Here is a 20,492-nt window from a genome sequence, read left to right as displayed (position 1 = left end):
GATTGGCTAGAAATGCTCCCGACGGCAGCCGCGGGGACGCACCCATGAAGCCCGGGGAGGTGCTCTAAAGGGAAGGAACGGGGCGAGGAGGAGTAAGGTGGGGCGGGGCGGAGGTGGGTCTGGGCCGGTCAGGCCTCTGAGGGGACGGCATGGGCGGAGACTGCAGGCTTCTGGGCCCGAGAGGGCTGGAGCTGGCTTCCCGGAGCCGGGGGCGGGGCGCGGGCGGGCCTCGGCCGTGGTTACTGGTGACAGGTCGCCTGACTGGGCTCCTCCCCGGGCCCGCCCCCACAGGTTTGTCTTGTGACCGCGGGCGGCCGCCGCTTCTTTCCCGAGCTTGGAACTTCGTTAACCGCGATGCGTTTCCTGGCCGCTACATTCCTGCTCCTGGTGCTCAGCACCGCCGCCCAGGCCGAACCCGTGCAGTTCAAGGACTGCGGTGAGCCCCAGGCCCGCCCAAGGTTCCCGCGCCCTCTGCGGAAGCCCCCGCCGGATCCCCGCGCTGAGACCCGCGGGACTGGGCTGGGCGGATCCCTCGGGCGGCCAGGCTGAGTCTTGGACCTTAACTGGAGTGGGCTGGGTCGGGGAGAAGGCGCCGGCCTCCAGGAAACCCGATCGCAGACAACTTTGTCTTTTTCTTAGAACGCGTGTTTTGGGGTTCCTGGGAACTCCAGGAGGTGGGCCTTTTGCTGAAGTTTCCTAAAGTTTGTAGGGCTGACAATAGAAGGGCTATATCCAGCGCTGGTGGAGGGGTGGAGCACAGAACTTCTTTTTATTTATGCTTTGTATCTTGGAATCCCGCCCTCCCCCTTCCAGCTCCCTTTGCTTTTCTTTTAATTTCCTTTTTGCTGACAAGTCAAAAGTCAATTCCCCCTTTTCATCATTTATTGTTACAAATAGGACTTCCTTTGGGCTTTGGAATCTTGTGATTCTTAATCAGTTTTTTCTTGTATAAATCTCACTGTGTCTCTAACCACAGCTTGTGACACATAACTCCCTCTCGCCGCTGTGGTTGCAATCTTGGTTGGAAAATACAACAGGTGGTGGAAATTCTGAGTGCCTTCATTGAGTCGAGTCTATAGAATTGTCGGAACAGAACTCGAGCAAATTTGTTCAGAGGTGGAGGTAGAGGGATACAACTGTCAATGAAAGAGGCATGAAACTGATTTTGTAAGATTTGTGAGTGGAAAGGAAGCACGGAGATCGTATAATCAATCATTGAATTCCAGGGATGTTGGGTAGCCTACCTAAAGTCACGCAGCAGAATGGGGAACTGGAGTTACGTGTAGCCGCCCAATGGGTTCACCTTGCCCACTGCCTAGACAGAGCGGATTTATCAAGGTGGGATTTGCAATGGCGAAAAGAGTATTTCACGCAGAGCCGGCTGTGCGGCAGACCGGGGTTTTATTGTTACTCAAATCAGTCTCCCCGAGCATTCGGGGATCAGAGTTTTTAAGGATAATTTGGCTGGTATGGGCTCGGAAAGTGGGGAGTGCTGATTGGTCAGATTGAAGATAAAATCATAGGGGGTCGAAGTGAGTTCTTCTTGCTGACCTCTGGGTAGTGTCATTTGCTGCATCGGAATACAGGATCTGCAGAATATCTCAAGCAGTGACCTTAGGTTTTACAATAGTAATATTACCACGAGCAATTTGGGGAGGTTCAGACTCTTGCAGCCAGGGGCTGCATGGCCCCTAAACTGTGATATCTAAACTCGTAGCTGATTTGTTAGTCCTACAAAGGCAGACTGCTCCCCAGGCAAGAAGGGGTTTTTCAGGAAAGGGCTATTATGCATTTCGTTTCAGAGTTTAAACCATAAATTCGTCTCCAAGACTAGTTCAGTCTACACCCAGGAATGAACAAAGACAGTTTAGAGGTTAGAAGGAAGATGGGATAGGTAAGTTCTCATCTCTTTCACTGACGTAATTGCCTAAGGATTTTTGCAAAGGTGGTTTCATAAGTGTGCTACTTTATATCCAGTGCCCAGGTAATAGTGACTGCTCAATGAAATGTGTTGAAAACATAGATGGAATACTTTTTCCCCTATGTCATAAAAATTCATGTTGACAAAAGTAAAGTTGAGGATTAGGGGACAGAATTGATTAAGGAATAGACTGTTGGCTGATTAACACTTAAATGCTATTCCATTGATTTAGGAGACTGGCACTTGAAAGCTATTATTGCTTCAAATTACTGCCTTTCCCTCCATTAAACTTAGTAGCCAGCATTTGGATGAAGACACTATTAATTGTAATAATTCATTCCAGCCAGGCATGGTGGCTCACGCCTGTAATCCCAGCACTTTGGGAGGCCAAGGCGGACGGATCATGAGGTCAAGAGATCGAGACCATCCTGGCCAACATGGTGAAACCCCATCTCTACTAAAAATACAAAAATTAGCTGGGTGTGGTAGCATGCACCTGTAGTCCCAGCTACTCCGGAGGCTGAGGCAGGAGAATCGCTTGAACCCAAGAGGTGGAGGTTACAGTGAGCCAAGATCATGCCACTGCACTCCAGCCTGGCGACAGAGCGAGACTCTGTCTCGGTAAAATAAAATAACTCATTCCATCCTCACAAGCTGTCTTACAGATGAGGAAAGTTAAGCACATAGAGTAACTTGCCCAAGATCTCACACCGAGTAAGTGGTAGGAAACAGTGGGTCTTTGTGAGCCACTTTGGGTTTCCAAAAAAAGAAGGGAAATAAATCCAGAAATTATTCTACTCATTTGAAAAAGCAGGAGTATGTGGGGAAAAGAAAGATATCAGACTGTTACTGTGTCTATATATGAAAGAAGTAGGACATAAGGGAGACTGCCATCTTTTTTGTATTTAGATGCTGTAATCTGTGACCTATCCCCAACCTTGTCCTTGCAAGAGGACATATGTGTGTGGTGACTCAAGGTTTTAAAGAATTTTGGGCTGTGCAGGGTGTTAGGTTTGTTAAAGAAAGGTGCCTGAAGGCAGCTTAGCTGGTTACAACAGTATCACCGATTTTTTCTCGTAATCTCAAGTATCCAGGGACACGTACACTGCCAAAGGTCACAGGGACCTCTGCCTAGGAAAGCTAGGTATTGTCCAGGTTTCTCCCCATGTGAGTAGTCTGAAATTATGCGCCCTGCTTATGGGGAAGGAAGGACCTGATTGTCCCTAAGGCCTGAGCACCGCGTGAGAGGTCTGTGTGAGGGGAGGACAGTCAAGAGGAAAGAAGCCTCTTGGCAGTTGAGATAGGAGAAAAGCGATCATGTCTCTGTGCCTTGTCGCTGTGGCAATGGAAATCTCTGGTGTAAAAACCGGGATTGCTTGTTTCTGTTTTTACTGAGAAAGGCAGAAAACCGCCTTAGGCGAGCAAGGTAGGACTTGCTGCGCGCAATGCTGCTCTTTATTGCACTAAAAGGTTTATGGAGGGGAGGAGGGAGGATTGCATTGGGGAGTATATACATGACTATAAATCATGAATTGCATGGGTGCTGGCGAGTTGCATGGATGCAGCCACCAACATGGCATAGTATACATATGTCACAAACCTGGCACGTTATGCACATGTCCCTAGAACTTAAAGTATAATAAAAAAAAAAAAAAAAATTAAAACAAAAAAAAGGTTATGGAGATGTTTCATATGCTTCAAGGACAGCACTTTTCCTTAAACTTAATGTGTCACAGAGATCTTTTATTTACATGTCTTTACGCTGACCTTCTCCGTGTCTCATTTCTTTTCTTCAACGTCTCTCGTTCCACCAAACGAGAAACGCCACACAGGTGTGGAGGGGCAGGCCACCCCTTCAGGAGTACACCTATGGGAAGAAGTTTTTAAAGGGAAGAAGGGTTTCAGTTAGAGATTTTTAATTTACTTTTGAATTGGGAAATATGATATAAAGACTTCAGTGCCCACATCAAAAGGTTTGTGTTCCACTCTACACCCACCTTGCCTGGCGTGGAATTTCCTCAAGTGAGAAAGGGGGCCTAGCAAACTAGTTTTGTAGTGTTTGCTGGTTAGAACTGAGGAGTTTCTTCTATTGACAACTGGAAGTCTGAGAACCTCTTGTCATCAGAAAACTGGATGAAAGAGCTATAAGTACTACCCTTTACTTACTTCCTACTAGATTATGTGACTCAGCCTTGAAAGAAGCAGGTGGAAGCTGGACCTTGAAAGTCCTAACATTAACATTGATTTTCAATAGAGTGTTGATTGAAGTTCAGGATTTTTTTTCCCCCTATTCACCGAAAATGGGTTGGAGTAGAAGAGAATGCTTCTCAAACTGCTTCGGATGCTTAATGATGTGTGCAGTTTGAGAACTTTGCTATGATGGAGAAGCAAGCTGAGGGGTAAAGGACTGCAAGGTACTATTTACTAACCTAACTGGAGCAGTGATGGTCAATGTGATGATAGAGTTAGAGACTCTTCCACCCAAGGGCAGGTACAGGCAGCAAAGAACATCTGCTTAGATTTCTCAGTTCATATCATACTTTTATAGTATTGAGCTAATCTGGTGACTGACTGCATAGCAGATAATGTACTCTCAACCTGCAGTTTGCCTCTGTCTTAATGCATTCTACTTTTGAGACAGAAAGAGTCCATCCTATTGGCTAGAAACATAATTTCTATCCATGAAGTATATTTGAGGTGAAAGGCCCAGCTTTTGTGTCAGAAGGGAACTTGCTAACCTACCCAGGAGCAGCTATTCTAGATTAAACTCATGAACTAAATCTAGATATGATAATAATAGTAAATATATGTATCACTATGTTCCAAACACTTACCTAAGATCTGTATTTGTGTTAGCTCAACTACTCTATTATCCCCAGAGAGGTTAAGTATCTTGCCTTGAGGCTATACAGTAAGTAGCAGAGATAGTGAGATTTCAAACCCAGGCATCAGAGTCTGCCTCTCAGCAATGATGGCTGAATGGCAGAACTTAACTTACCCTGTTACAGGCACCAGTACCAGGCAGTTCACTTGGATTCCCTCCCATTCAACTGCCAAGTCTCTGGGGCAGAAGGAAATGCGATTTTTAAAGACTATTTAAACCTTTTTTGGTCAAGCATTTATTGTATACAAGTACTTTTGTCCTTGGTTAGACTGAGATTAAAATACACACACACACACATCCACACACACACACACACACACTTATTTTAAGAACACAGGTTCCCAAAATCAAGTATACATCTGTAGATTGCAGATGTGTGCTTAAAATCAGTTTTTGAAACTACTTAGAAACAACGTGGGCAAGTCAGATGAATCCTATTTCTTTTTTTAAATTTTTTAATTTTGAAAAGCTTCTATTTGTTTTGAGGATTCCCAGGGATAAATCCTATTTCTGACTCTTTCTAGTACCTTCTTACATCTCACCCTTATGTTTTCAACATATGCAGTATTTGCAAGTGCATCATTCCCAGCAGCTATATAGACCGAGGCCAAGTTAATATTTCAGAGGAAATGAAACCCAGACTCAGGTAGCAGTATTCTTCTTTAATGCAACTGGCACTTCTGCCATCTTGGCTGTGTGAGTCAGTGCTATTTGGAGTTAAGTTTAACTTGTGCCTAAGCTTGTATTGAAGCTATAAAGACCTTAACCTCTGTACTCCTCTTCATCCCCTTGGAAAAAATCCAGATCTTAACAACCTTAGTCAAGATTTAAGGTACTTCATGTTGTTTTTTGGAGCCAAAATATTTCATGACTCATAAGTGGGCCTTAAAGAACAGGACTAAATCATTGAAGAAACTGCAGAAGTGCAGTGAAAATGGTACAGTTCCCAATTCAGAAGTGGGAGGTGGTTCCTCTCTTAAGGGTCATTCCTAGTTCAGAGATGGTAGGTGGTTCTTCTGTTTAGGGTCACTCCTCTGTTCAGTGTTAAGTAGTAGTTCCTCTTAAATTCCATAGTCTGCTTACTTGGAAGTGAGTAGGCTTCTGGAATCAATCTTATTTTATTTTATTTTTTGAGACGGAGTCTTGCTCTGTCGCCCAGGCTGGAGTGCAGTGGCACAATCTCGGCTCACTGCAACCTCCGCCTCCCAGGTTCAAGCGATTCTCCTGCCTCAGCCTCCTGAGTAGCTGGGACTACAGGCACACACCACCACACCTGGTTAATTTTTGTATTTTTATTAGAGACGAGGTTTCACTATATTGGTCAGGCTGGTCTCGAACTCGTAACCTTGTGATCCTCCTGCCTCGGCCTCCCAGAGTGCTGGGATTACAGGCATGAACCACCATGCCCAGCCTTGAATTAGCCTAATTTTAAAAGTCAAGACTGATATTCTGATACTTTTCATTGTTTTACCTATACCTTTAATAGTGCTGCTTGTTTCTCTAGGAAGTCAAGTTGGGGTGAAAGAATGAAGGGATTCCAAGAAGACAAAATACTAGGCAAAGGATTTACCAGGAGTTTGGGAGAAAGGGTACGAAGTGTGGATAGAAGGTACTTCATCAGTGAAAATCACATAGGATATAGGGGTTGAACCTCTACGATAGAAAGAGAATCATGGTGAGGGGCAAAGAGGTGACGCTGAATTAAGAAACCTGAAAAGTTGAGTTTGAGCTGGACCTTCATCCAGAGTCCTCAAGTAGTTATCAGATGCGAATTTCCTTGGGGTGTCCTTCCATTCATCACCATGGCTACGTATTTAAAGCTTCCTTCAGGTTCGGGTGACAAGGGCTTCCAAGTCAGGTCCACCCATTGAGTCTTGGATCTGCCGGTTCCAGGCAATGTGACCTTGGACAAGTCTCAGTAATCTTTGCTCTTCTGGTTTCTAACCCCTAAAACAAGGATGATAAATCCCATTGTTGTGAGATGTTTTCTTTAGATGCCTCTGCTTTCCTTCATCCTTGCTACTCAAGGTACAATTTCCATAGGGTCCAAAAATGAATGATTCAGGAACTAAAAACTCTTTAAACCAGATTCAAGAAAGGTTCAGTCTGTTCTGGGATCTGGCAGACTTTCCAAGCAATAATAACAGACTTCCTCAATCAGTGTTTGTTCATGTAGAACTTGGGGTAGAAAGATGGTGTAATTCATTTCTGATCTTCCTCCTTGGAGTTTCAGGCTGTACATTTGCTTTCTAGCTGTTTCTGCATAAAGTACCATTTTGGCTGTGTGCGGTGGCTCATGCCTGTAATCCCAGGACTTTGGGAGGCCAAAGTGGGCAAATTGCTTGAGCCCAGGAGTTTGAGACCAGCCGGGTGTGGTGGTGCATGCCTATTGTTCCAGCTACTCAGGAGGATGAGGTAGGAGGATCACTTGAGCCTGGGAAGGTTGAGGCTGCAGTGAGCTGAGATCGTGCCATTGCATCCAGCCTGGGTGACAGAGTGAGACCCTATCTCAAAAAAAGAACAAAACAAACCAAAAAAAAAAAAAACAGGCAGAGCACAGTGGCTCACACCTGTAATCCCAGCACTTTGGGAGGCCAAGGCAGGCTTATCACAAGGTCAGGAGATCAAGACCATCCTGGCCAACATGGTGAAACCCCGTCTCTACTAAAATACAAAAAATTATCCAGGCCTGGTGGCACATGCCTGTAGTCCCAGCTGCCCAGGAGGCTGAGGCAGGGAATGGCTTGAACCCGGGGGGCAGAGGGTAGAGTGAGCTGAGATTGTGCCATTGCACTCCAGTCTGGTGACAGAGCAAGACTCCATCTCAAAAAAGAGAAAAAAATGCAGTTTTTCCTGTAGTGAACAACTTTCATCAAATGTACTTGCTAATCTATATGCTAGAAAAAGAAAGGGAAAATAGGAATATTTAATCCAAAGGAATATTTAATCCAAAGGAAGGTTGAAGCAAACGTCTTCAAGGTTTAAGTTTAAACTGTGCATTAAGAATGCAAGACAAGACTCTAGGAACGTTTGGAATTTCTCTGATTGAAGTTTAATCCCTTTACTATGATCATTTATGGATATGGTCTTGATATTATTTAGTTTGACAAATATTAACTTTCTCTTGGTCAAAAAACCAACTAGCTTCTTTTTTTTTTTTTTTTTTTTTTTTTTGAGACGGAGTCTCGCTCTGTCGCCCAGGCTGGAGTGCTGTGGCCGGATCTCAGCTCACTGCAAGCTCCGCCTCCCGGGTTCACGCCATTCTCCTGCCTCAGCCTCCCGGGTAGCTGGGACTACAGGCGCCGCCACGTCGCCCGGCTAGTTTTTTGTAGTTTTAGTAGAGACGGGGTTTCACCGTGTTAGCCAGGATGGTCTCGATCTCCTGACCTCGTGATCCGCCCGTCTCGGCCTCCCAAAGTGCTGGGATTACAGGCTTGAGCCACCGCGCCCGGCCCCAACTAGCTTCTTATCATCTGAATTAGAGGCTATGATTTTATCTGCAAGGTGAATCAAGATTCTGACTTCTAACTGGGCATTATTCTTAAAGATTCCATCCTGGGAAACAGTCCGAGGAGAATGAGTTGACCCTAAATGGGAGAGCAGAGCACCTTCCCATTAGGTGGTGGGCAGCCTAACTGGCTTATTTCTCCTATTCTCCAATTCCAATTCATTTTTCTTTTGCAGGTTCTGTGGATGGAGTTATAAAGGAAGTGAATGTGAGCCCATGCCCCACCCAGCCCTGCCAACTGAGCAAAGGACAGTCTTACAGCGTCAATGTCACCTTCACCAGCAGTGCGTAAAAGTGGCTCTTACCTCAAATTCATGTTAAAGCATAACGTAAATATCAAGTGTTGGAATGAGCATGGGAATGGAGGGGAGGGAATTGGCAGTCATGAATTTTATGACTCCTTTTGCACCTTGTGCAAAGCTAGGGTTCACTGTGCCCTTGGACACCCTTCTCATGCAAGGTCCATGGCTCCTAGACTCCCTTTAAGCAAACAGGGAGATGTCCATGTGTTCACAGGTTAGAGAAGACAGCTTGGCTTTTCTCTGTCCTGTCTTGGCCCATATTGCATTGCAGGCTTTGATGGGAATGTCAGCTGTGTTTAGCTACAGACTGCAGAGTATTAGTATGGACCCCAATTCTTCAAGCTTTGGAACTCCTCCAAAGTGTTATTTTAAGCAGTAATGCCTTTCAGCTATTAAGTCCACATCCCACCTGAAAATAAAGGTGCAACTAATACTTAACAGCCTCCTTAAGATTTAGGGAACCCACTAGGAACCCAAGAAACAGCCAAGAAATCTGAGCTTTCTTCTCCAATAGTATTCAAGAAATATCATTGAAACTTGTTGCTTTCTTGTACCACATCACATTGAGATTTTTAAGAATCTAGACAAATTAAAATCTTTTATTGCTAAGCAGGGCATGTTCCTTGAATTCCTTCCTCATTTTCTATCCTGTGAATCTAGACTAGACAGTCTAATAAGAAACCTCAAAGTTCCTGTCATCTTTTGTTCATAAGCCTAAAGACAGCTCTAAGTACTAGCTCCCTGTTTCCTCTCTGGACTATACCCTGGCCTCTCTATTGCTTCAAACCTAAAAAAAAAGCCTTCTGAACAAGTCATCCCCAACCCAGACAGAAAGAAACAGAACCAATTTTCTGGGTCTCCAAAATACCCTAATAACTCATAAGTCTGATTGCCATAATTTTGTAACAACTTTATTCCTCCTGGCTAGCTTGTGATGTGGAGGGTAAAGTTTATCAAGAAATGCATGTCTTTCTAATCTTACCCAATTTCTTTCCTCTTTTTTTTTTTTTAGACAGAGTCTTGCTCTGTCACCCAGGCTGGAGTGCAGTGGTGCGATCTTGGCACAATGCAACCTCCGCCTCTTGGGCTCAAGCGATTCTCCTGCCTCAGCCTCCTGAGTAGCTGGGATGACAGGTGTGCACCACCACACCCAGCTAATTTTTGTATTTTTAGTAGAGACAGGGTTTCTCCATGTTGGCCAGGCTGATCTCAAACTCCTGACCTCAGATGATCCACCCGCCTCAGCCTCCCAAAGTGCTGGGATTACAGGTGTGAGCTACCGTGATCCAGCCTAATCTTACCCCACTAAAGGGTTACCTCTTACACTGTTGTTACAGATCATGACATTTAAGACACACAATATACTTGGACAGAAGCTGATATAAATAACAAACAAAGTTTACTGCCAAAAATGAGTTGCCTCATTAGATAAGGTTATTTATCTAGATATCTCTGATTCTCCTAAGAAACTATGAAGGGCCATGAAGAGCGAGGTTAAGAGCAAAGAAAACTTCTGCTGATTGCTTTTTTTTTTGCATAATTACGTTTGGAGTGAATGCTACACTATGCTAGTACCAAGCACCACTGCCAAGAGAAATAGACCCTAGGAATGCTGTCACTTGGGATTATTTCTGAATTTTTGATTTAGAGTTTGAAAATAGGTTGTTTTCTTCGCCATCTGATTCTCTTTTTTCCTCTTAGATATTCAGTCTAAAAGCAGCAAGGCCGTGGTGCATGGCATCCTGATGGGCGTCCCAATTCCCTTTCCCATTCCTGAGCCTGATGGTTGTAAAAGTGGAATTAACTGCCCCATCCAAAAAGACAAGACCTATAGCTACCTGAATAAACTACCAGTGAAAAGCGAATATCCCTCTGTAAGTGATACCATTATTGAGGACATGGGAGGCCTTGGGACTGGATTAGAGTTCTGAGGGCAGCAGGCAAGAAGCAGAGACGGGGGTAAAGGGCCCTTTATCTCTATGATGAAGAAGCGGAAGCCCGAGGGAAAGGAGATAGGTGGGAGTGTTAGGCGTCAGGCGGTAGGGCAAATCTTTTTCTCTGTGTCTCTTCATTCTTTCACTATGACCTGATGGTTAGTCTGGACCTAATGATGCCATTTGTTTTTTAATGTACTAAAATTAAGCATACATAAAAGCTGTAATTTAATCTGACAGTAAAACACAAGAAGCAATATTAAAGTTGGTTTAGTACATTGTATATTTTAGCTTTGAAAGCCATAGAAATCAGTTATCCCAGTGTTTTTCCTATAAAAGACCCATTTTTTCCAAAGCATTATGTACAATTTTAATTGGAATATAATGACAGAGCATATACCATAATTTTTAAAATATAAAATGAAGTCAATGACTCAAAAAAGTTATCTACTGCAATGAGGTAAAAGGGACATTTCATAATCAGTATCATTACAAAGTATGATAGTTCAACTTTTTAGTGCTTGATAGGGAGGAATCATGATAAAAAGTCAATATTAAATCATTTGATTATAGTAGCAATATCTAACATTTGAAATGCATCCATGGTCTTTTGTATGATCATATTGGAATCAAGTATATTTTCACATCTGTTATGTCTTATTTTCCAAGAGATATACACAGAGCAATTTTTTTTCTCCAGGGAACTTGTGCAAACCAATATAAGATCTAAATTCTTCACATAATGTATAAAACAGGAGAAGCCTCTTCAGATTTATTTTTTGAAGTCTGGAATGCTGGCACTTTCCATTTAGGCAATAGTTCTTCATTCTTGTAACCTAGCTAAGAGCTGCTGCTGACTATGGGCCTAGAGCAGCAGGCATGATTTCTTTTTAGGCCTTTTCTTTTCCAATGGTGTTTTTCTATTTATCTGTCTGACCAGGTCATAAAGTATTTCATTAACATTGACCTTTGACTTTGCAGAATATTCTAAAATGGCACAGTTCCATCACTGTCATGCTCAGTTCTGTCCCTGTTCTTTGCCAACTACTCACTCATCTTCCAGATCACATTTATTGCCAACCAAAATCATTGGAACATCTTCTGTGTCCTTAATCAGTAAAATCTGTTCCCTCAGGTCCTGTAAGTCAAACGTGGACTGAATATACTAGTGCAAAACCTTGGCCATTCTTCATATACAAATCCCTCATTGCTGTAAATTGCCCTATCCCTGCAGTATCTAGGATTTTAAGCATACACTGTTGGCAATCGACTTCATCTTGCTTTCTGTAGGAATCTTCTATCGTTGGGTCATATTTTTCAACAAAAATTCCCTGAACAAACTGAACCATCAGAGCAGACTTCCCAACACCTCCTGAACCAAGGACCACTAACTTGTACTCACCCATGATGTGATCTGTTTAAATACTGACAACTTCCCTGGTCCAGTGCCTCCTCCACCTCATCCTCCCTCCTACCTCCTCCCTCCTCCCAGCTGTGGCTCCTGCTTCAGCTCCGCACGGCAACGGCTAATGCCATTTTTATATGCAATATTTCACTTGATTCTCATGACCATCCTATGTAGAGGTGATCTTATCTCTATTTTTACAGCTGAAGAAATTTGAGCTTCTGAAGTTATGCAATATGAACAGAGTTCACTCCACTAAGAAGTAGTACAGCCCAGGTTTCTAGCTGGGTCTTATAACTCCAAAGCCTATGCAATATTAAAAGATTTTAGCCAGGTACCAAATAGTTAAAAATCCAAGTTGTCTTCACATTGTCATGAGAAAATCCTGCTTTCTCCATTAATCTCTTAACAAAACAAGAGAGTGGTAGTTTGTTAGCTTCATGGCAGAGAAGTAGCTTTTTCCACCCTCCTTTCTCCCCTCCAATCCCCTCCTTCACCTCCGACCCATCCCTGCTGCACCTACATCTTTTTCTACCAAGCGCTCGTAAGGTAGATCCTGCTGCAGTGGACCTGCATTAAAGATCTGTATCTTGATAAGAATGGAGGAAATGGAGGGATGGCCTTTTCCATGAAGAAAAGAGCCGCATTTCTTGAAAGGAAATCAAGTAGAACTCAGGAGCAATATCTGGCCATTTATTTTCTAGGAAAGGTAAATAATTAAAGAACATTCTAAAGAGACTCAAATATAGGGTGTCTGTGCTTAAGGGCTGTTGGAGACCTTAGAGGTGAGGGACAGATTAGTAGATGAATTTGCAGAGTATCCATATAACCATGGGCATGACTGAACCTCAGTTACATATGCAGTGACTAGTCAGAGCCTGATTCATAGTAGGTACTTAATATATGGTAGTTATTGTCTGTTAAATGAGTTACATTTAATTTGAAAAATAGCTCAAACTGTTTAAGCACTAAATGAAGCAGTAGTTAATGTATATTAGTCTGGAAAAACTCACAAAGCAAGTTTCAAGAACCTAAATATCATTGCCGCTCACATGTTCCATTGCAAAGAAACATTAGAGTACAAAAGAGAGGTAGTAAGTGACAAGTAAGCCAATGTCCATATAAGAAAGGATCTGCAAAGTGTCAGTGAGTTATTAAGAATTGGAAGGGACTGCTCACATGATACGAGTGTAACAAGTCAAGGCAGGGATTTCTGATGAAGTACATTATTAGAAAGCAGATTAAGGGCGTTAACTGAAAGTATATTGCTACAAAAGGTTGTCATCCTTGAAATTATTCATACAGCTACAGACTTCTCTGGGCCATCCTTTGCGCTTTGACATTTCCATTTCTAGCTAACAAGAATGTTTTCTTATACCTGCATCTAAATCTTTTTTTACTCTCTGCTCTTCATGGTTACATTGAGAAAAAGCTGGATCAGATTGCCAAATACATGAGAAATTGCTTAAATGTGAAATTATTCATGTAAGCCTTCATGTGTTAGCCCATTTGCATTGTTATAAAGGAAAGACTGGGTAACTTGAAAAGAGGTTTGATCAGCTCACTGTTTGGCAAGCTGTACATGAAGCATAGTGCCAGCACCTGCTTCTGATGAGGCTTCAGGAAGCTTACTGTTATGACAGAAGGCAAAGGGGAGCCAGTGGGTCACATGGCCAGCACAGGAGCAAGAAAGAGAAGGGGGGGGGGTCCCAGACTCCTTTAAACAGCCATATCTCGTGTGAAGTCAGTGAGAACTCAGTCATCACCAAGGGGATGGTGCTAATCCATTCATGAGGGATCTTCCTCCATGATCCAATACCTCCACTAGACCCACCTCCAACATTGGAGGTCACATTTCAACATGAAATTTCAAAGGGACAAATAACCAAACCATATCACTTCATTTATGTGCCATTGATCTAAGAGAGAAAAGAATGCTTTAGAAATTACATTTGATAAGTTAACCAAGTTAGTATGTGGTGCTGCTAGCATCAAATCACAAGTATAACTTAGTTCACTCTCTTAGGCCATAAACTGGGCCCACATGCTAAGCAGCCCTTGTGATTTAAGAAAAAAAGTAAAAAAGGATGAGCTCGAGTCCTTTGTAGGGACATGGATGCAGCTGGAAACCATCATTCTCAGCATATCGCAAGAACAGAAAACCAAATACCGCATGTTCTCACTCATAGGTGGGAACTGAACAATGAGATCACTTGGACACAAGAAGGAGAGCATCACACACTGGGTCCTATTGTGGGGAGGGGTGGGGGGAGGGATAGCATTAGGAGATATACCTAATGTAAATGATGAGTTAATGGGTGCAGCACACCAACATGGCACATGTATATATATGTAACCTGCATGTTGTGCACATGTACCCTAAGCCCCGGCGACAGTGAGACTCCGTCTCAAAAAAAGAAAAAAAAAGAAAAAAAAGAAAAAAGTATGAGGAGTTAGGAAGTTTGCTACTGTACCTCCAGGATTCATAGTTAAGCCAATTATGGATAGAGGTCAGGTCCTATTTCATTTTTCTCAGTTATTTTTCTCTTTCTCCAGATAAAATTGGTGGTGGAGTGGCAACTTCAGGATGACAAAAACCAAAGTCTCTTCTGCTGGGAAATCCCAGTACAGATTGTAAGTCTGTCTAGGGGTGAGAGGGCATCGGTGGAGGGAAGAAAGTGGAGGAGAAATCAGACTGAAACTAAATCAGTGCCATAAGATAAAAGGAATTTCAGGACTGCTGTTTTATGCCTCTCAACCTCTAAAAGCATTTAAGGACCTATTTCCTGAGAGCTCAGAACTGTTGCCTTTGTAATATCCTTTGTAAAAAAAAGGTCGAAGGAAAGAAGAGAGTGAGACTGTAGGGACTGATTTAACTGTCTTCATTGGTTTTTTTTTTCTGTTGGAATAAGGAAGGTCCAGCCAGACAGGACCTGAAGGAGGTTGCTTAGGAATGTCTGATAACTTGCCCTAGGGTTATTGCCCTCACAGTGGACGCAAGGTTCCAAACCACTTCCACTGAGCTGGGACATTACATCCACAGGTTTCTCATCTCTAAGTGCCTCATTGAGTTCGGTGCATCTGGCCAACGAGTCTGCTGACTCTTGACAGCACCTCCAGCTCTGCTGCTTCAACAACAGTGACTTGCTCTCCAATGGTATCCAGTGATTCGTTGAAGAGGAGGCGCTCTGTGGCAGAAACTCAGCTCTGGGTGGCTGGTTCTCAGTGGTTGTCTCATGTCTCTTTTTCTGTCTTAGGTGGTTTTCATTAAATGCAGACATGGTTAGCAGATGTTTAATTTTTTTTTAGCAACATTAACTTATGGCCTCTTTCTACACCTGGAAATGTACCCTTGAATAAATAAAAACTCGTTTGTCTTGTCTTCTGCATGTGGGCTGTGGTCTCCTGCTCCTTTCAGAGTACGTTCTGCTAAAACCATGGCAGGCAGACCCCCAGTTCCATGGTCCCAGAGTGCGCTGAAGACATGACTTTTCAGAAACTCTTTTCCTCCTTTTGTCCAGTAAGACCATATCTATTTTATATAAAATGGCCTTGTTTTGCTTTGTTTGACACAATCTTATACCACCAAGCATGCTTGAAAGAAGCAGTGAAAGTAGAAATCACCTAGTTGAATAATAATGCCTGAAAGGTTGAAGGAACTGAATTTGGTGGGGAGGGCAGGTAGGGGTTAGGGATTACAGGTTAGGATGAGGCATGGTGATCTTTTGGGAAACCTCTGCCGTGAAGAAAGCCTAGAAACTTAAAAATGAAATGTGAAGTTGTAGCAAGTAGTGGCGAAATTAATTAAATCTTGGAGTTTCCTACTCTTAAAGTACAAGTATAATCATGGGCATATATTATGCCACCTATTTTGAGTCAGTATACTAGCAGTCAGCTCTTAGGTGGCACAGGGATTACAACCCCATTCACAATTGAGTTGAATAACATGGACCTTAGGTCATCCATTGTTAGGGCAAAAGGAGGGAACATTCATACAAAGTGCTTGTGAGCAAGTAATTGATTTGATCCAATTCTTTTCATCCCACTAATTTCACTAGACCCTTGGATTTCTTTGGCCTGTGAGTTTCCCAGGAAAACCACCAGGGGACAGTGATGGATCAGGAATACAGTTATCAACAGCCAAGCTTTCCTAGTTAATGCCAGGAGTCAGTCAACCAGTGTACTTTTTACCTAAGATCTTTTGTGTATCCTGTCACATTGAGTCTAGAGCAACAGTCCACCCTGTCTCCCATACCAGACTCTAGATGTATCAGAATTGTGTGAATTCCTGAGGCCATTAACTGTTGTGCGGGTCTCTGGCTTCAGACTGCCTATGGTTGAATCCCGGTACCACCAATTAACAGGACTACCAGTGTGATCTTGAAATCACTTCATCACTCTGTGTGTCAGTTTCTTTATCTGTTAAATAGTACTAATAATAATAGGGCTGTGAAGACTAAATGAGATGAGGCATGTAAAACACTTAGAATGACCCTGGCTATAGTATATACTTTCTAAATGTTAACTGTCACTCTAGGAAACAGACATTGTTCTTTGTCTAGAAATAGCAGGAAAATCAGAAGGTTCAGTCTGAGATGTGATGATGTCTCCTCAGAAGGACGAGGCAAAGCTCAATTCTCATGTGTCCACTGTCTCCCTATTCCCGGAAGATTTCTCATGCCATTTAGCTCCTTTGAAACTAACAACTACCTGCCCCCCATACTCCTCTGCCCTTGTGTTAAAAGAAGACAGGACTCACAATAGCGTGCAAAATGAGTACTTGCCTTCAGCTAGGAACAGTGCCTACTTCAGGGAGAATTGATTTTGATACAGCTGACTAGTTAAGTGTTAAACTATTTTGGAAATAACTTACATATCTAAGTTCTAAAATATATTTTTCTTTCCTCCACTTATTCTTCAAATTTGAAACAATGTTTTAATACTGTATATCTTTCATTGTTTATACCTTGCATTCTTTGTGAAAATTTGTTCTTAGGGACAAAAAAGATCTTATTCTTTTTATGTGTAAAGCAGGAATAGACAGATAATACATAAACAGATACATATTATATCTGTGGTATTAAAATTTGATGAGGTGTTCGATTAGGATTAAAAGGTCCACTAAAGCTCCTGTAAGGAGTGATAATGAAAAGGGTGGGGAAGCACTAAAGACAAAGAGTATAAGTAGATATTTCAGAAATCAAAATTAAAAAGTATTTCGGCTAGTTTATACCCTTCCATCAGAGCAAAAGGGGAACACAACAGCTTGTGACTGTTTGCCAGCCATCGCAAGGCTACATGAAGCCCACAGCCGTGAGCCAGAGCTAGGTAAGGCTCCCGTGGGGGGATTAGTTTGAAAGGTCGTCTTCTACAGACAGTTCACAGACGCCCCCCTGAGTCATTAAAACATTGCGAAGCACTGAATCTGCGGTATATCAAAAAGGTCATCCTCTTTCCAATGACAGTCTCATGCTTTTCTAGTCCACGAAGCAGGCCTTGGAGGCTCAGACCCAGCTCTTACATGAATTCCAGGACAGATAAATCCCAGATTCTAATTGTTAAAATAATAATGAGGGGCACCCCTGCTTATAGAATAACGGGAACCCAACACCTCATATCTCCAGTTTGGGAGAAGTTTAAATGTGAAGACTGGTATTCAAATCTTCATACTAATAAAAAGCAACAAGCATGGAGTAATTTTAAATCCTGCATGTTTGGTTTTAAATCTTAGCTGACTTTTTTTAAAAGGAACAGAGTGATTTTTTTTTTTAACACAAAGTCTTTCAGAAAAGAAACAGAGTGATCTTGATTATGCTTTGTAAAGGCTGATAAAAACAGCTTGTTCTCTGAGAACACCCTCCAGACATAGGAAGAGTGGCTTGAAACAGGTGAGGTCAACTAAGAGAAAATGATCTGCGATCAGCCATTCAGATAATCCAAAAGGCAATGGTTAAATAGGTTGGTACAAGGACAGGGTCACAGTACATAAGAAAAGCATTAGCACAGAAAAAAGAGTTGTGTAAGAAAGTCGCCAGGGTGAGAGTCACATTAAACAAGTGTTTTTCCCAACGAAGAGACAGAACAGGAAACGGAGGTTGGGGTATGCCTTATTTAAAGGCCTGGGACACTCAGGCGAAGGTGTGTGTGTGTTGGGAATGGGGTTGTGGGGAGACAGGGTTGAGTGACCCAAAGTAGAAAGTGGCTCTGGATCTCCACAGATGTTGCCTGAAAGTCTTTGAGGGATTTGAGTCATTTTGGGTGGTTGTGTCTTTTTCTCTGAAGAGAATTCCTCAGCCTATCCTTAGATTCTAAACTGAATCCGATTCACTTACGGCTGTCAGTTGACTAGCAACTAAATGGTCTGGGTGTTGGTTGCCATGGAAACAGCTAAAAGGCCCATTGCTATGGGAACCTACCAGGCTCTCCAAACCAGGGGTTTGGTTCCTAAAAAGGAGTGGAGGGGAGAGTGGAGCCCAGGAGATGGCCTGCATAGGTGGCTCGAGGGTCCTGGAAGAGGATGGCAATATGGGTAGCGGATCTGGCCAGCGCCTCTCGACTGGGGCAGAAGAACAGTGACCTCTTCTACTTTCTGCAGGTGTTCCCTTGCCTGTTGTCTGCTCGTTGCCCAATCCCAGCCACAGAGCACAGGTGTTTGCAGTTCCAAATGGAGAATAAGAGCCTGAGATTCTGGAGCCGACGTGGCATGTCAGTGCGAATCCCCTCACCTGCAGGGGCTTGGAGAAGGACGGCTCCCTTCTGGCAGGCCCTCCTCCACAAATCATATGGCCCAGATAAGCAGCCAGCAGGCAGAAAGGTCAGCTTAGCTCTGACTGCCAGTGGGTAAGGCCAAGAAGGAGCCTGGCAGACAAATGGATGGCTGCTGGCCTTGAACATGGCAGAGCCGCTGGGTGTGCCAGATCAAAAAGCAGAGAGCAGGCCAGCAGCAGCAGACTGTTCTCAGTGCTGGAGAAATGCATTGCTCTGCTCACTACACCCTCAACCACCCATATGCCTCTGCCACAAAGGGGGGTACTGCAAATGGATCAACATAGGAAAGATGAGGTTTGATGGAGATTCTCAGTGTACACACACAATGGTTGTAAGATTCTTTTCTGTTTTGCAATCAAAGTAACTCTCACATTAGTGGTAAGATGATTTTTTTACTAAAACAAAGAGAAAACATCCCAGAAGCTCTTCCATTAACCACTGTTAATTGGTAATGTACAAATTGAAGGGACTGGACTAATCGCTAAAGCCTCTGTCAGGACTAATAGCTTACGATGCATTGAGACACTGAAAGGAAGTTAAAGAACCACTGGCAAATGGACACAGACTAATTGCTTTCTAGTTACTCATATTGTGAGGGCGGGGAAGGTCTCTGAACTCCAGAGGGTCTTAGGATGGAGACTAAGGCCAAGACTTTTGCTTTAGAGACCATTTCAGATATGTTTGGCCCAGGAGACTTTCACTTGGTTCTCCAGAATTCTGAGATGTGTGATGCTGATTTTTTTTTTTTTTTCTCCTAATCTTGCCCTTTTCCTGCCTGGAATTGTTAGTCTCAGACACTCCCAGGAACTTCAGAGTCTGAGAGCCTGGCACCAGAGAGAGAGAGAGAGATGCCACCAGAACTTGGACTGCTCCACGGGACAATTGAGCACTTCCCCAGAATCTGTGGGGAAGATTTCACTTTTGGAAGCAGTAGTTGTTTATAGATTTCTATAACATTTAAAATTTCAAATACAAGCTGGGTTTATATCTCACCTCCAACTTTTTCCAGCTGCTTGACTTTGGATGAGTTCCTTAACCTCTTAGGGCCTTAATTTCCTCAGCTGTAAAATAGGATGATAAGAATATACCCACCTCGGGTGGTTCTAATGATGACATGAGGTGGGGGATGCAAAGTGCTCAGTGCAGTACTTGATGCATAATAAGTACCTGAGAAAGGTCGTTAGTATTATTATTATCATCCTAGATAAAAAAGGAAGGTTGCAGCCATGGAAACTGCTCAGTGGCCTAGAATCATAGGTATTTGCCATGCATTTGTCTTCCAAATTTAATTCCAGGTGCCTTTCAAGACTGATGGCCTCTCTGATGCCACCCTCTGGTTTGCCTTCATTAAGCCAGATTCTAACCCTCTCTTTTTAAGACACTTAACCACATTCTTTTTCATGTATGATTTTTGTGTGTCCGCTTACCTTCCTACTAGACTGTAAACATCTTGAGAATAGAGACTACCCTTTCATCTTTCAATAAATGCCTAGAACTCAGCAATTGTTTAATGAATTTTTTTTAATAGGGAAGAATGTCTTTTTACTGTAGATTTTGAATCAGGCCATTTAACCCTATAGCAGCCTTGTCTCCAAAGCGGAGAAAAGAGTAACAGTGGGCTAGGCTTCATTCTCCTGAAGAATGGAACGTCATTGCCCCATCCTGAGTGGGCAGCTCCACAGCAGGGCCAGGGCTCACATCTTCTAGAAGCCAGCTGTCATCTGTCTCTAGGACTCATTGACACCAGCTTGTCTCCAACCTGAAGGCTCC

The 20,492-nt window shown here is 43.1% G+C and overlaps 1 protein-coding gene and 1 pseudogene across 3 annotated transcripts; one reads left to right on the top strand and one right to left on the bottom strand.

Annotated features, from left to right (window-relative positions):
• Window positions 1-35: 35 nt before the first annotated feature.
• On the top strand, window positions 36-19,681 carry NPC2 (NPC intracellular cholesterol transporter 2). Of its 3 annotated transcripts, none has more exons than XM_017880496.1 (6): window positions 36-97; window positions 292-436; window positions 8,490-8,597; window positions 10,317-10,489; window positions 14,511-14,588; window positions 14,998-15,343. In XM_017880496.1, exons 2-6 carry the CDS (start codon window positions 355-357, stop codon window positions 15,010-15,012), a joined length of 456 nt encoding a protein of 151 aa, XP_017735985.1. In that variant the 5' UTR covers window positions 36-97; window positions 292-354; the 3' UTR covers window positions 15,013-15,343. The 3 variants fall into 3 exon arrangements, with proteins under 3 accessions (XP_017735985.1, XP_017735986.1, XP_017735987.1); XM_017880497.1 differs by having other exon boundaries at window positions 53-70; XM_017880498.1 differs by lacking the exons at window positions 36-97; window positions 14,998-15,343 and adding exons at window positions 18,550-18,768; window positions 19,511-19,681.
• On the bottom strand, window positions 11,213-12,196 carry LOC108534910 (ras-related protein Rap-1A pseudogene; annotated as a pseudogene).
• Window positions 19,682-20,492: the final 811 nt, after the last annotated feature.

This window comes from Rhinopithecus bieti, unplaced genomic scaffold (assembly GCF_001698545.2).
Source record: "Rhinopithecus bieti isolate Rb0 unplaced genomic scaffold, ASM169854v2 scaffold_11380, whole genome shotgun sequence".
Lineage (NCBI taxonomy): Eukaryota > Metazoa > Chordata > Mammalia > Primates > Cercopithecidae > Rhinopithecus > Rhinopithecus bieti.
The sequence above is the reverse complement of the archived record's forward strand: the minus strand, read 5'-3'. Positions and strand labels throughout refer to the sequence as shown.

Bases quoted from the DNA above. Each gene is read 5' to 3' on its own strand.
- NPC2 (XM_017880498.1), top strand. From the start codon at position 355: ATGCGTTTCCTGGCCGCTACATTCCTGCTCCTGGTGCTCAGCACCGCC. The intron at 437-8,489 runs GTGAGCCCCAGG...TTTCTTTTGCAG, and splicing joins CGTGCAGTTCAAGGACTGCG to GTTCTGTGGATGGAGTTATA. The intron at 18,769-19,510 runs GTCAGCTTAGCT...TGGAATTGTTAG, and splicing joins AGCAGCCAGCAGGCAGAAAG to TCTCAGACACTCCCAGGAAC.